This window comes from Sinohyriopsis cumingii, chromosome 4, assembly GCF_028554795.1.
Source record: "Sinohyriopsis cumingii isolate HCF-2022 chromosome 4, ASM2855479v2, whole genome shotgun sequence".
Taxonomy (NCBI): domain Eukaryota; kingdom Metazoa; phylum Mollusca; class Bivalvia; order Unionida; family Unionidae; genus Sinohyriopsis; species Sinohyriopsis cumingii.
The window spans coordinates 28,331,232-28,347,208 of record NC_142964.1 but is presented as its reverse complement, the minus strand read 5'-3'; the positions used below and the strand labels follow the sequence as shown (position 1 = coordinate 28,347,208).

At 35.5% G+C, this 15,977-nt stretch overlaps 1 protein-coding gene across 2 annotated transcripts in view; it reads left to right on the top strand.

Moving 5' to 3' along the window:
• LOC149800862 (integrator complex subunit 14-like) overlaps positions 1-15,290 on the top strand; it is a 63,383-nt gene extending 48,093 nt beyond the window's left edge. For both annotated transcript variants that reach the window (XM_089954874.1, XM_089954875.1), the window contains exons 10-11: positions 5,981-6,046; positions 8,815-15,290. In XM_089954874.1, coding sequence (XP_089811000.1) covers positions 5,981-6,046; positions 8,815-9,045 — 297 coding nt within the window. In that variant the 3' untranslated portion in view covers positions 9,046-15,290. The remainder of the gene's footprint in view (positions 1-5,980; positions 6,047-8,814) is intronic.
• Positions 15,291-15,977: the final 687 nt, after the last annotated feature.

Here is a 15,977-nt window from a genome sequence, read left to right as displayed (position 1 = left end):
TTTATAGCCAGATATTTAGTTTCAACTGATTGTAAATCTGTCTTGTGTTTTATGCTGCCATTTGTAGCTATTGTAAACATGAAGTTAATTTTTACAGGAAGCATTCACTGCTCAACATACATGATCCAACACAGGAGTTCGACATTTTATGAAAGGCTGGATTGGAATGACCAAACAAATACCCATTTTATGAAAGACCGGATTGGGATGACCAAACAAATACCCATTTTTTGAAAGACCAGGTTGGGATGACCAAACAAATACCCATTTTATGAAAGACCAGATTGGGATGACCAAACAAATACCCATTTTATGAAATACCAGATTGGGATGACCAAATAAATACCCATTTTATGAAAGACCGGATTGGATGACCAAACAAATACCTGTTTGTTAAATACAACAGCAACATTAATGCCCGGTTGTTGTTGTTGTGGGGCTTGATGCCATATTTCAGCACACGATAGGCTATGCATGGTGGCCAGTATTAATGGTGGAGGAAGAACCCGGGAAAACCCCGGGAAGAACCACCAACCCATGAGAAGCTACTGGCGAACTTTCTCACATACCCACATTAGCCGAATCCTAGACTCGAACCCACGCAGACAGAGGTGAGATGGCATTGATCCGTAACGGAGAGCGCTTTAGACCACTCGGCCACTTGGGGCCCCTAAATGCGCGGTAGCAAGCTTCTAATAATTTTGTACAGTAGATGGGTTGGAACTGGCAGCTTGTCAACATAAATGATTAGAAAACAAAGGGTTCGTTTAATTTGGGACCAGTGGCTTTCATTGACATAGCATGACAAATTTGGTAGCAATAATAGACCATTGGCCCAGGACTTTGCATTTTCATTGACATGGCCTGGGAGTATAGTGGTGATGTCAGTTTAAATGGGAAGGACTTTATTTAAATGTAGGGATCAGATTTTATTCTTAAATCTTTTTAAGAATAATAGATGTGTACAAAAACTCAAAATGGTTAAAACAGATGTTGAACTTAACATATGCTACATGTCTATAAATTAAACAGACAGGCCTATGCATATATAGGTAACGTGTTCTGTTTATCGCACATTGCACTGTGTGGCTTGGGTACATGTATATCAAGGAACTACATAGCATCAGACTTTAAGAGGTAAAGGCTTAAGATAAATCAAAGCAATTTGAAAGATACAGGTATCTATTTGATCCATTCCAAAATATACAGATGTATGTTAATACAAAAGGATGCTTGAAAATCCCACTAATTATAACTGAAAAACTTAGTAGTCACGGGATTCTGTAGCTGATGCTCCTTCATCACATTTGTGCATGAATGAACTTTGGTCCATCTTGGGAGATAATGGTCAAGCACGGCATGGTGGAAAGGTACTAATTGTTTTCGACTTCAAGTTAGTGGTGTCATGAATGTACATAACAAAGGCAGAATGAAGAAAGTTAAGGGTGAAGTTGAGTTTCTCAGCTAACAGAGGATGATAATTCTAAAACGATGTCAGATTTTGAGCTAGATGAACTGCCAAAATAAAATCCAAGATGCGATGCAAATTTTTTTATATATTTTGGCTCTTACAGTACAAATGGAAACAACACAACAAAGGTATGTTGTGTAATATTTGCAGAAGTTGTGGGGAAAATAACCCTTTGAATTTTAGGACATCAGCTCTTATATGCCATGCCAAGTCACCAATCACATGCATTTTTGGAGCAAAGATATCCATGAGAAAGTATGAACTGTAGAAAAATTGTACAAAATGACTGTAAAGAACAGTTTCCCAACTTGTTAAAGTTGACTTAGCTAGCTTTGCTTATGCCCATTCAGGTGGTGGACAGTTTTTCTCAGCATAGAGCACTATTCACACACAGATAAAGGAATGGATTAAGCTTAGAAACAGTCAACAGATTAATGCTGATTCATGAAGAGGGGGCATCTTATGAGGATTTTTATTCCAGTTTAGCACTAACAGTCGGATTTTATGAGGATTTTGATTTCATTGTGGCCCTAACAGTCAGATCTTATGAGGATTTTGATTTCATTGTAGCCCTAACAGTCAGATCTTATGAGGATTTTGATTTCATTGTGGCCCTAACAGTCAGATCTTATGAGGATTTTGATTTCATTGTGGCCCTAACAGTCAGATCTTATGAGGATTTTGATTTCATTGTAGCCCTAACAGTCAGATCTTATGAGGATTTTGATTTCATTGTAGCCCTAACAGTCAGATCTTATGAGGATTTTGATTTCATTGTAGCCCTAACAGTCAGATCTTATGAGGATTTTGATTTCATTGTGGCCCTAACAGTCAGATCTTATGAGGATTTTGATTTCATTGTAGCCCTAACAGTCAGATCTTATGAGGATTTTGATTTCATTGTAGCCCTAACAGTCAGATCTTATGAGGATTTTGATTTCATTGTGGCCCTAACAGTCAGATCTTATGAGGATTTTGATTTCATTGTAGCCCTAACAGTCAGATCTTATGAGGATTTTGATTTCATTGTGGCCCTAACAGTCAGATCTTATGAGGATTTTGATTTCATTGTAGCCCTAACAGTCAGATCTTATGAGGATTTTGATTTCATTGTAGCCCTAACAGTCAGATCTTATGAGGATTTTGATTTCATTGTAGCCCTAACAGTCAGATCTTATGAGGATTTTGATTTCATTGTGGCCCTAACAGTCAGATCTTATGAGGATTTTGATTTCATTGCAGCCCTAACAGTCAGATCTTATGAGGATTTTGATTTCATTGTAGCCCTAACAGTCAGATCTTATGAGGATTTTGATTTCATTGTAGCCCTAACAGTCAGATCTTATGAGGATTTTGATTTCATTGTAGCCCTAACAGTCAGATCTTATGAGGATTTTGATTTCATTGTAGCCCTAACAGTCAGATCTTATGAGGATTTTGATTTCATTGTAGCCCTAACAGTCAGATCTTATGAGGATTTTGATTTCATTGTAGCCCTAACAGTCAGATCTTATGAGGATTTTGATTTCATTGTAGCCCTAACAGTCAGATCTTATGAGGATTTTGATTTCAGGGGTTCTCAGCATAGAGGGGTTGTCAGCATAGAGGGGTTGTCAGCATAGAGCACTATTCACACACAGATAAGGAATGGATTAACCTTAGAAACAGTCAACAGATAATGCTGATTCATGTAGAGGGGGCATCTTATGAGGATTTTGATTTCATTGTAGCCCTAACAGTCAGATCTTATGAGGATTTTGATTTCATTGTAGCCCTAACAGTCAGATCTTATGAGGATTTTGATTTCATTGTAGCCCTAACAGTCAGATCTTATGAGGATTTTGATTTCATTGTAGCCCTGACAGTCAGATCTTATGAGGATTTTGATTTCAGGGGTTCTCAGCATAGAGGGGTTGTCAGCATAGAGGGGTTGTCAGCATAGAGCACTATTCACACACAGATAAGGAATGGATTAACCTTAGAAACAGTCAACAGATAATGCTGATTCATGTAGAGGGGGCATCTTATGAGGATTTTGATTTCAGTATAGCCCTAACAGTCAGATCTTATGAGGATTTTGATTTCAGTATAACCATAACAGTCGCATCTTATGAGGATTTTGATTTCAGTATAGCCCTAACAGTCAGATCTTATGAGGATTTTGATTTCAGTATAGCCCTAACAGTCAGATCTTATGAGGATTTTGATTTCAGTATAACCATAACAGTCGCATCTTATGAGGATTTTGATTTCAGTATAGCCCTAACAGTCAGATCTTATGAGGATTTTGATTTCAGTATAGCCCTAACAGTCAGATCTTATGAGGATTTTGATTTCAGTATAACCATAACAGTCAGATCTTATGAGGATTTTGATTTCAGTATAGCCCTAACAGTCAGATCTTATGAGGATTTTGATTTCAGTATAGCCCTAACAGTCAGATCTTATGAGGATTTTGATTTCAGTATAGCCGTAACCATCAGATCTTATGAGGATTTTGATTTCAGTATAGCCCTAACAGTCAGATCTTATGAGGATTTTGATTTCAGTATATCCCTAACAGTCAGGCAGGAAGAAAGCAAAACTGATTTTTAAGTATTGTGTAAATAATGAACTATGGCAATTTCTGCATCCACCCCTCTTTTTTCTATACCATCCATGTTTATTTCGGTAAAATCCTGGCATTATCTGTGACTAAATAATTTCAATACAAGTCAGTGAAATCAGATTTTATTTTTAGTGACAGATGTATTGATTGTCCAGAAAAATATGTGGTATGATCCATGCTTTTTTCATGTCACAATTCCCATATCATTGTTACCAAGAATTGGGTTTGGCTTTTCCCATGTGTCACCAAGACTTAAGTGTGACAATTCCCACGTCCATATTACCAAGACTTGGGTTTGACTATTCCCATGTCATTGTCACCAAGACTTAGGTTTGACTATTCCCACGTCCATATTACCAAGACTTGGGTTTGACTATTCCCATGTCAATATTACCAAGACATGGGTTTGACTTTTCCCATGGCATACAAGACTTGGTTTTGACTGTTCCCATAGCATAGAAGACTTGGTTTAGACTATTCCCATGGCATACAAGACTTGGGTTTGATTAGTCCAATGTCTGTATTTACCAAGACTTGGGTTTGACTATTCCAGTGTCCATATTACCAAGACTTGGGTTTGACTGTTCCCACGTCAATATTACCAAGACTTAGGTTTGACTATTCCCACGTCCATATTACCAAGACTTGGGTTTGACTGTTCCCATGGCAATATTACCAAGACTTAGGTTTGACTATTCCCATGTCCATATTACCAAGACTTGGGTTTGACTATTCCCATGTCCATATTACCAAGACTTGGGTTTGACTATTCCCATGTCCATATTACCAAGACTTAGGTTTGACTATTCCCATGTCCATATTACCAAGACTTGGGTTTGACTATTCCCATGTCCATATTACCAAGACTTGGGTTTGACTATTCCCATGTCCATATTACCAAGACTTGAGTATGATTATTCCAACATTAGTGTTACCAAGACTTTTGTTTGACTATTTCCACATCCATATTACCAAGACTTGGGTTTGACTATTCCCATGTCCATATTACCAAGACTTGGGTTTGACAATTCCCATGTCCATATTACCAAGATTTTGTATGACTATTCCCACATTAGTGTTACCAAGACTTGGGTTTGACTATTCCCATGTCCGTATTACCAAAACTTGGGTTTGACTATTCCCATGTCCATATTACCAAGACTTGGGTATGACTATTCCCACATTAGTGTTACCAAGACTTGGGTTTGACTATTCCTACGTCCATATTACCAGCCAATGTGGGTATGTGAGAAAGCTTGCTAGTAGCTTCTCGTGGGTCTGTGGTTCTCTCCGGGGTTTTCCCGGGTTCTTCCTCCACCATTAATACTGGCCGCCATATATAGTCTATCGTGTGCTGAAAAATGGCGTTAAACCCTACAAGAACAACAACAACAACAACGTCCATATTACCAAGACTTGGGTTTGAATGTTCCCACATCAATATTACCAAGACTTGGGTTTGTCTGTTCCCACATCCATATTACCAAGACTTGGGTTTGACTATTCCCATGTCCATATTACCAAGATTTTGGTTTGACTATTCCCATGGCATATAAGACTTGGGTTTTTACTATTCCCATGGCATACAAGGCTTGGGTTTAACTATTCCCATGGCATACAAGACTTTGGTTTGACTATTCCCACGTCAGATGCAGCATTTAGAAGTAATTAGAAGATTTAGAGTTACTACCATCAATCACATCTATGTCCATATCATGGACATTGTTGCATGTTCATTCATCTTTGAGAGAATCATTCACAATGATAAAATGTGGGTTATGGTGACCTTTTTTCCACCTTCCATTGACTATATCTGAGTTTTCATTCATCACTTTTGAGGTATTTGAATTTTTTGCTATAAATATATTACATCACTGGATTTTTTTTTCTTTTTTACTCAGGCTGACCTGCAAAAAGTGATCAGACATGCTAAGAAACTTCCTGACAAACAACAACAGTTTTACAAGGTAAGATAACAGGAATTTTGGAGGTTTGCAAGGGATATCATTAATTGTAATTGGCCCTTTTGTAATTTGTTTATAAATTAGCTGATTAGACTTTCAAGCCATTACAGCAGTGTTTTGTTTAATTATGCATTTTTCTGTACTTTTTAAACTTTTCTTCACAAAACCTCGTTAACACAATAAAGCAAAAACCATTGGTGGCACATTAATGAAAGTTTGGAGGCATACTTGTGTGTGCATATTTAAAAGACCTGATTAAATCAATAGGCAGTTATTTCGGTATTGGATATTTATCTAAATTATTCCCTTTCTGGATTTAGACATTTTTTCTGCATGTCTGCAGTAGGACCATACATATTTTACAAACATTAATCTAGTTAAAATTTATGAGTAGAGGTTATAAATTTGTTCATCATTACAGTAACAAGTTTTCTTTTATCAGTGTACCTGTATTTTGAGATTATGAGTGACAGTAAGATTCCTTACTATACTCAGATTTTGTCCCATGGGCTTAGCATAGAAGGTAAATTAACTCCATATAGGTCATCATCATGTGATATATGTTTTTGATATGGATGTGTCATGACATGATCCTGTTAGCCTGAGATGCTCATGGAGACCATGAATTAAATTACTACAGACGTTGAGAAAACATGTCGGTTGGTTAGATTTTAACATTAGTTTCAACACAGTATTGATAATATCATGCCAGTGATATGGAGTTTTAGTGCCTTTCCCAGAGATATAGTGAGTCAGCTTACTGAGGCTGTCTTGGTCGGGTATCAAACTTGTGACCCTTGGATTATGAATCTGCTGTTCTTCCAGCTTAGGTACAATAATAAAAGGAGCACATTTAAATGAATTTATTTGTTTCCATACAGATATCAAATTTATAATACTAATTAGGGCCCACATTGAAATTCAATTTATATAAACTGATTCTTCTGTAGAAATTATCATACTTCACATTCACACATCTTTTAACCAGCGAAATTATGCAACCCTTTTACACATAATTTGATACCTTTTGATTGTTACATGTAAATGTGCCTTTTGAAGGTTTTGTCTTTTTAGCTCCAATTTTGATGGAGTTATTGCCCTTTTTCCATCTGTTTAAATCTACACGTCAGCAGATCCTTGTAACCAGCAAGCTTAGGAATTGGTACATATTTTGATGCAATTTTGAGTGTACATTGCATTGTTGATCAAGATGTGCCTTTTATATGTTTGTCCTGTTAACTTTTGGAGAGTTATTGCTTTTGCCAACTAGCTTCATATCTTTCAATAGGATTTTGACTGAAACCAGCACAGGTCAAGAACCCCTTGACATATAATGATGCAGTTGATTACTCCATTTTTAGCTCACATGACCATACGGTCAAGTGAACTTTTTATTATGGTTCTGTCCATTGTGTATCATCTATTGTGTATTATGTATTGTCTCTCTATCAACTATTGCTTGTTACCATGCTGGAGTCAATACTTTGATCTGATTTAAGGCAGACTTAGTATTTGGGTTTGAAGCATCAAAATTGCTGATGAGTTTCATAAAGAGCTAGATCCATGTATGTTAAGGGATGATTTTTCATCTAATTGGTTTACCTGGTTGCCGCTCTGGAGGTGATATTTCTGATATGAATGTGTTCGAAAAAATAATACGCCTTTGGGACTAAATTTAAAAAAAAAATACAATATATAAATAAAAAACTACAACATAAAACTCAGGAGAAAAAAAACAACTCTTCGTTATGTAACAAATGTTTTCTGTAAAAAAATAGCTTGGAAAGAAATTTATTCTGTTATGTTTTATGAAAGTATTCCTTGCTTGTTTCTGATCTGGTTTCTCTTCACAGTGAATTAATCTATCACTTGGGTTTATTGCACAGTGAAGGACCATTCCATGAGTCAACAAAAAACTAAGAGCATTGTAGGCAAAATAATTTGAGAAGGGCTCAGCCATCCAAATCTGCTGTTGCATGTGTGTTTAAAAAAACACATAACAATAATGCACACAAGTAACTTATTTGCCCAAGAAAGACCAGGGTACTGCTGTATTCAGAGGCCTGTTTGGACAGAGTTATGGCCCTTGTTAGTCAATTTCATATCTTTACATGGTATGTTGCTTGTAATCATCATGTTTTGATACAATTTGATGTTTCTTGGATTTAGACGTGACTTTTATCATCTATTTAATTTTTGAAAGAGATATGGACTTGTCAGTTGACTTCATAACTTTACATTGGATATTACATGTATTCACATGACCTTGTAGGAGTTGGATTTCATGATTTCCATATCATCGTTTAGAAGAGTCATGACCCCTTATATGTGTTGGAAGATAGAATATATAATAAACAGATTATTTTGTCTGTTATAATTTAGAGTATGTATTCAATTATTTAATGTAATATAATTTGTTATACATAATAAACACTACTTCATGTGTTTTATCTGATATGTTGGATGGACATTTTGCTGTGGCCTAGCCAATGAACTTCTGAGTTTACCACATCTCAAAACAAATCCTCCACCTGAGATATCAGACAGTACACAAATATAATAACATAAAATATTTGCTTACCAAACTGAAGGCAGTAGAGAACCAGGTCTGCTATCTCATATCTTTATGTGCTGAAAGATCTATGCTCTTTGCAGTGGGAGTTTGCATTATATATGAGTATGTTTTATGTTAAATGTGATAATAATGACGTCTTGCTCAGTGTGATAAAAATGATATCTTGTCCAGCTCAGGTGTCAGCCTTCTCTTACAGGAGCTGAATAGGATCAGGAAGGCTGCCTTGGCATTTGGTTTTCATGAGCTTCTAGATGCAATGGGGGCAATGTTGGAGCGGGAATGTACCATGCTGCCAGGGACAGCCCACCCAGATGCAGCCCTGCAACTTACACATGCAGCCACCAAGCTCCGAAGTGAAATGTCCACAGACCCAACACTACATATTATGCCCTTAAGAACTAACTTTACTACCGACACAGATAGTTAATTGAGCCGCTGAGATGGTGCAGAGGGTAAAGAATAAATGAACATGCCTATGAACGAATGTGGCCAAACCCAGTTGAGTTCTGTCAACATTTGGCTCCTTCCTTGGCATTGAATGCACCAAATGTTATGATGCTATTAGTGGATTGAAGTATCTAGAGGCTTGCAGGTTTTTCTGAATAATGTCAGTAAAGCTTGTGAATGAAACTGATTTTGATATCCTCCAACAGAAAATAAATAATGTTTAGAACCATGTGAATGAAATCGCACACTGGCCAAGATTATGATTTCATCAGGTGATAGATATAAATGAAATACAAGACTGTAAGGACTGTTAATGATATCAGATCAATTGTGAACAAGATATCATGATTTATTTACTCATTCTGTTAAAGCACAAGGAAAATTTCAGCTAAATCCTGTTACTTGAAATACATAGAGAAAAAAGTTTGCCTGTACTACTTGCCATTTGTATTGGGCAGTTCATAATGAAAACTGTTGTCAGTATAGTTATACCTATACGTATTGTCATGGAATGGAGTTAACATTACAGTATTAAGCACAGGATTTATTTTGTATGCAGAGCATGATACATTTGGCACATCGACTGAGAGTCATGATTTCGTTATACTCATTTCAGATGGGATAAACATTCAAACTGTAATACAGTAAAACTTGTTATGAGAGACCGCCCCTTCTGCCAACAAAAAATGGTCTCTCATAACAGGTTTATACACAAAGACCAGTTTCCGAGGTCCAGTTTCAGAACAATTTAAAGAAAAATAACCACAATCACTGTACATATATTCTGTTCTTTATTAATAGTTCTTGCTAAAATATTGTATGCATTCATCTGAAAACAAAATTATACTGCAATAATTAAACATGAAATCACATTTACATTTGAAGATCACATGTACATGTATTAGCATATGAAATCATTTCTGATTTGCTCCTTTACCTTTATAACACCCTAAATTTGTTTTACCGACATTTAAAAGGCTATTTTGCAAGTGGTCTGCTCTTTTTCACTTCTTTCAGTCAGAGTAATTTTTGTCTTCAGTGTTAATTGTTGTCTCATTTTAGTTGGCGATTCTTCCATTGTAATTAAGGTACAAGGTGTCAACATTATTAGTGCACAGTTGTAATATCGATTGTAAAGACGGTTTTGACTAGGCTTTGGGAAAATATGAAAAATCTCTACCTGTGCATTGCATAGCTAACAGTTAATGAAATAAAAATATGAAAAATCTATACATGTGCATTGCATAGCTAACAGTTAATGAAATAAAAATATCTATACATGTGCATTGCATAGCTAACAGTTAATGAAATAAAAAGAAACAGTTATATCATCCAGAAACAAAATCATTTACTCAGAGATAAAAGTCAGTGGCTTGATTCAAAGAAGACATGCAGGGATTAACTCTGTAAACAAAGAGTACAACCCAATCACACCAACTCGAATAGATGACAGCATGGTGAATGGGATGTAATCACCAACATATGGAGTGGGGAAATACAACAAACATCACAAGCCTTTAACACTATCAGCCTAATCCCTCAAATGATTCTCACTTACTGGTTTACTAGACAAAAACATTATTCAAAACCCCCCCAACCAGTCCGGATTAACTCTAAGGAGAAACATTATAGGCGACCACTATGTTAATTTTGGCACTACAATGGCACATTTGCAAACTGTATATTAGACTGGTTTACGGACTGTACCATCTGTCACTGTATACAAACCAGGCAGTCAGGAACCCTTTTATTGTTTTTTTTGTTCTTTTCATGCTTGTTTTTTATCAGAAGAATCTTTACTATTAAAGCGATCATTGTTGCAAATGATTACATAAAGGTCAGTGGTGTTTGTCTATGTTCTCATGATACGGATGGTCGTTCATAGAGTTAGATACAGCCAAACGCTGGAATACTCTACAGGTACTTTTAGTCTGCTTTACAATAGAAAATATGAAACACTAGCTTGCCTACAAAATTTCAGATGCCAGTAGGCAGCCTTTTTTTTTTTGAGTGTATAAATGGTCATTCGATTAAATAAAGATCGGTGGAGTTTATCCTCATTTTTGCAATTGCATTCATTGCAGTGTTGAAATGCATATTTTGCCAAGACATCATGGTAGCTGGTCACATTCAGCAGGTGGTCACTCATGACAGAGCATTTATATAATAAAATCTATTCGTGCACTATGACTGGTCGGAAATGACAGGTGGTTGCTCATAGCAGAGATCACTAACAACAGTTTTTACTCTAGTCTGTATTTATTGGGCGATATTGATTTAGTCAATATAATAATTTGTGCAAACTGTTGGTGTGGAGGATAATTTTCAGCTTTTATATTTTGAAGATTGATAACAGAATATGCACCAATTCAGATGCATTGTAGTGACTTTAAAGGTTTAATTACCAATAAGCCATCATGAAATTTTCTACTTACAGTCATTATCTCTAAATTATAGCTTGTTATAAAATACAGAGGGTTTGATTTTTGAGCTTACTGCAGTAATGATTTCCATGATCTAGCAGAAAATACACCTCTAGTTAAAGATAATTGATGAAATGTGAACAAAGTTCTACATTCTTAAGAATACAGAGATATCAAATTGACTAGTGGTAGCTTACAGGGAATGAGTTGGAGAGGTGGATCTCACTGTTAGCAATTTTTTTGACAACCTGTCTATTCAGATGCAGTGTTCTTTTCAAAATGAAGGTCATATTTACAGTGGGCATCCATCTGTCTAATTGTCCGACCTTTGTAAGCATTAATAGGCTTTGAAATTCTAGGATCTCTCTTCATAATAATTCTGCTTTCAAAATGTATGTCCATAAGATGTAGCATGAATTTTTTCAAAGATTTTTAGCCTAATGGTTTACGGATATTATGCCAATTGTACACTTATTATCTTAGCTAGTAATTTAGATGCTAATATTAAGGAGTTCATCAGCACTCAGTTTCTTAAAGACTGACAGAATTATCTCCATTGAAAAGACTGACAGAATTATCTCCATTGGAAAAGACTGACAGAATTATCTCCATTGGAAAAGACTGACAGAATTATCTCCATTGAAAAAGACAATTTTTTAAAACTCAGTTCTGCAAGGTTTAGGTTAGGTAGGTAAACAGTAAATATAATTGTAGACAGATGATACCACTACCCTCAGACAGTGGAAAGTTCATGAGTATTTGATTCCTTGGTGCACTTGAAGGCACACTATGTTCCTGCTTACATTTGAGAATGGACTCACCCATTCTGTTACGAATGTGGACCTGTACTTTTATTTTGGATGCTATGTGTTGGCAAGGGTGATGTATCTAGAAAATAAATTAGATTTCCTTTTCATAGGACTTATAAATGCAAGCACTAACAGACAGCTACAAATTCGTTTGAAATGAGGCTCTGTATTTACCAACTCCAAAATAATAAACAAAAGGTTTAACATTTATCTACTCAGGTATGTTGCTAGATATACCTGTTCTGTTAAAACTGAATGAATATAATTAATATTGAAAAATCTAGTTAGACAATATTTAAATTTTCTGAGCCTTAGCATTCAAAACTATTATTTTACTTCTTGATCTGTATTTTCTGTTTTAATGCCATGGTCTTTGATGCAACAAAGCCTACATTTTGTGTTATTCCAGTATCTTAGAACTTTTAAAATAAAATGTATCACCAGGAAACTTGACACTTATTTCCATTACTCAGCACGTCTACTGTATTGATACATGATGACACTTTATTATTTAATTTGAGCATTCACTAAGTCATGCTCCTCTTTACTCTAACAGCCAAATTTGTTATTCGTGTAACATAATCAGATTCAAGTCAGTGCAAGGTAAATAAACTTTGCCCTCAAGCCTCATGATTTAGCAGATATAATATTAAATAATTGGGGGACATAAATTTGGAGTTTATTGGTAGTAGGCTTTATATCAATGATTCAAACATTCTGGAAACTTCCTTATGTGAGTGATTTGGGAATCCTGTGTGATTTGTATCTGTACTGGTCAAAGACTATCCATTCATTAGCACAAGTTTGTTATTGCTGTTCCTCCTAAACTACTTGGTGGATTGATATGAAACTTTACACATACATTCATTCCTTGGTCTATTTGGTCCCAAATGAAAATGGAACCACTTACACATCCAATATGGCTGAAACAGTGGCCATCTTGAAACTATTGTTATTACTTCTTCTCCTGAATGGATGGTCATATCAACATGGGGTTTTCATTAAAAGATTTATTATGATGTCTTGTTGGTCCTTGTTGACATTGGTGATAATTTGACATCCAATTTGGCCACCATGGTAATCATTTTGAACATCGTTCTCAGTACTCGTTCTTAGTAGAAAGACATATTGACAAGGGGTTTTCACCAGAAGACTTCTTATAATCTCTATATTTTCCCAAAATGGAAATTTTGCTAATCTCTAATATGGCCACCATAGAGTCCATCTTGAAAGTCTTGTTATTGCTACTCCTGGAGTTGTCACTAAAAGACTTCTTTTTGTGTCCAGTTGTTCCTAAATGAAAATGTATGATCCAATATGACCATCACAGCAATCATCTTTTAAATCTTGTTAATACTATTTAACCTGACTGAAAAGTCATATTGACAGTGGGTTTCATCAGATGACTTATTATGATGTCTGCTTCAGCCTAAATAAAATTGGTGCTGCTCTCACATCCAATCTGAATGGATGGTCATATAGAAATAGGGGACATCTTGAAAATATTCAACTACTTCAAAATGAAGGGTCTTATCAGCATGGGGTTTTCACTAAAAGACTTCTTATGATGTCCAGTTGCTCATAGATGAAAATTGTGACAATCTGACTTCGACCACAAAGGCTTTCTGGAAAATCTCATTATCCCTACTTCATGATGTGTGATCATATTCATATTGTACTTAAACCAAAAGACTTCTTTTGATGTCTGGTTGGTAATGAATGGAAATTGTGTGAATCTGATATCCAAAATGGCCACCATAAGAGCCATCTTGAAAATATATTGACTGTCACTCCTGTGAAATGGAAAGTCATATCAACATGGGGTTTTCCCCCCAAGAGATTTCATATCATGTCTTGTTGGTCCTCAGTTAAAATGGTGCTAATCTGACATCTTGACATGTGGCTTTTATCAGAAGAGATTTTATGGTGTCAAGTTGGTCCTAAATGAAAAGGATGTAAGCAAACCCTCAATATGACCACTCTGATGGCCATCCTAAAAATACTGTTATCATTAATTGTCCCTTGTGGATGATTATATCAGCATGGGGTTTTCGCCTATAGGCTTCTTATAATACCTATTTGGGCCTAAATGAAAATGGTGCCAACTGTATAACCAATATGGCTGCCATCTGTCTTGAAAATCTTGCTGTCACTACTCTCCTTAAGATATGGTCATATTGACATGGTATTTTTATTTAAAGACATAAATATGTCTACTTGGTCCTGTTTTACTCTCCTTAAGATATGGTCATATTGACATGGTATTTTTATTTAAAGACTTATAAATATGTCTACTTGGTCCTGTTTTACTCTCCTTAAGATATGGACATATAAATATGTCTACATGGTCCTGTCTCTACTCTCCTTAAGATATGGTCATATTGACATGGTATTTCTATTTGAAGACTTATAAATATGTCGACTATGTCCTGCATAAAAATCGTGCCAATCTGACATCTGTTCTGGTTATTCATGCAGAATATCAGAGATGGTTTCAACACTCCACAGTTTATAGGAAGAATTTGGCTTATCTTGAATTTCTGGACATTCTGTTTGGCCTGGTAGTGTACCAGTCCATTTTAGGGACTCTTGTTTTATGTTGTTTATTTTATTGTTAATGTTGAATACCAAAACTGATAAGTCAGAAATCAGCATTTATCATTAAGATGTCCTCGACTTTATTTTGGTATGCACATAAATTGAAGAGTTTGGTACATGTAGGTCCAATAAACAAGAAACATTTAGTTGTTGTGACTCAAATTAGGCTTACAGTACTTTCATAAGACTTGGACATTTTAACAGACATACATCTGTATGGTTGAGCTAAAAAAAGAGTGGAGTATTTTTGTATAGATATATTTGAACTTTTTCATAAAAAGTAGAAAAGTGAAATACAAAATTAATTTGTAATTTTACCTGTATTTGCACCTGTAAGTACAACTGTCATAATGTTACATATGTGACTTGTTGCTTGTAATAAAGTTTAGACTTCATTCATTATTTTTCATTTAGGTTTTGTGTATGTGCCATGTACAGTAATTAAAGTACGGGCAATTTATAAAGCAGAGTGCAATTTTCATTTCTATTTGCAAACAGTTCACCATCGAGGCATCTTTCATTGATCATGTCAGATTCATATTGTGAACTTCACATGTTTTGTAGATATTTAAACTTCAATCAGATAGTGTTTAACACTTGCCCACTTGAAAAATATCGAATGTGTTTGACCAGGAGCTGCTTTTTTGGATGTTTTCCATCGGAATAAGACGATCTTTTAATACAAATTTGTTAATTCCTTTATTTCAAGAACTTAATTAGTTTTGCAATGTCACTGGATATTATATGTTGGTAATCATTAGTATAATTGACAATGAGCCAGTCTTATATAATTAGGAGCTTAGGACTCGAGCAGAACTCTAGGATTAATAGTTTTGGATTATTTATATTCTGTGCTGCTATTATGCCAGTGCTTTGGTATTTGTGATATTGTGATACCCTGTATCTAGCTTCCTGATATCTCTGCCCAAGTTCCATGGTGGAGATCAACCAATAGTTTACATATTGTTCTAAGTGGAACCTGGTGCAAGAGGAGTATAATTTTTAGCTCACCTGGCAACAAGGCCTAGTGAGTTTATGGTATGGCCCACTGTCACCTGAGTGTTGTCTCTAATTGGTCAACA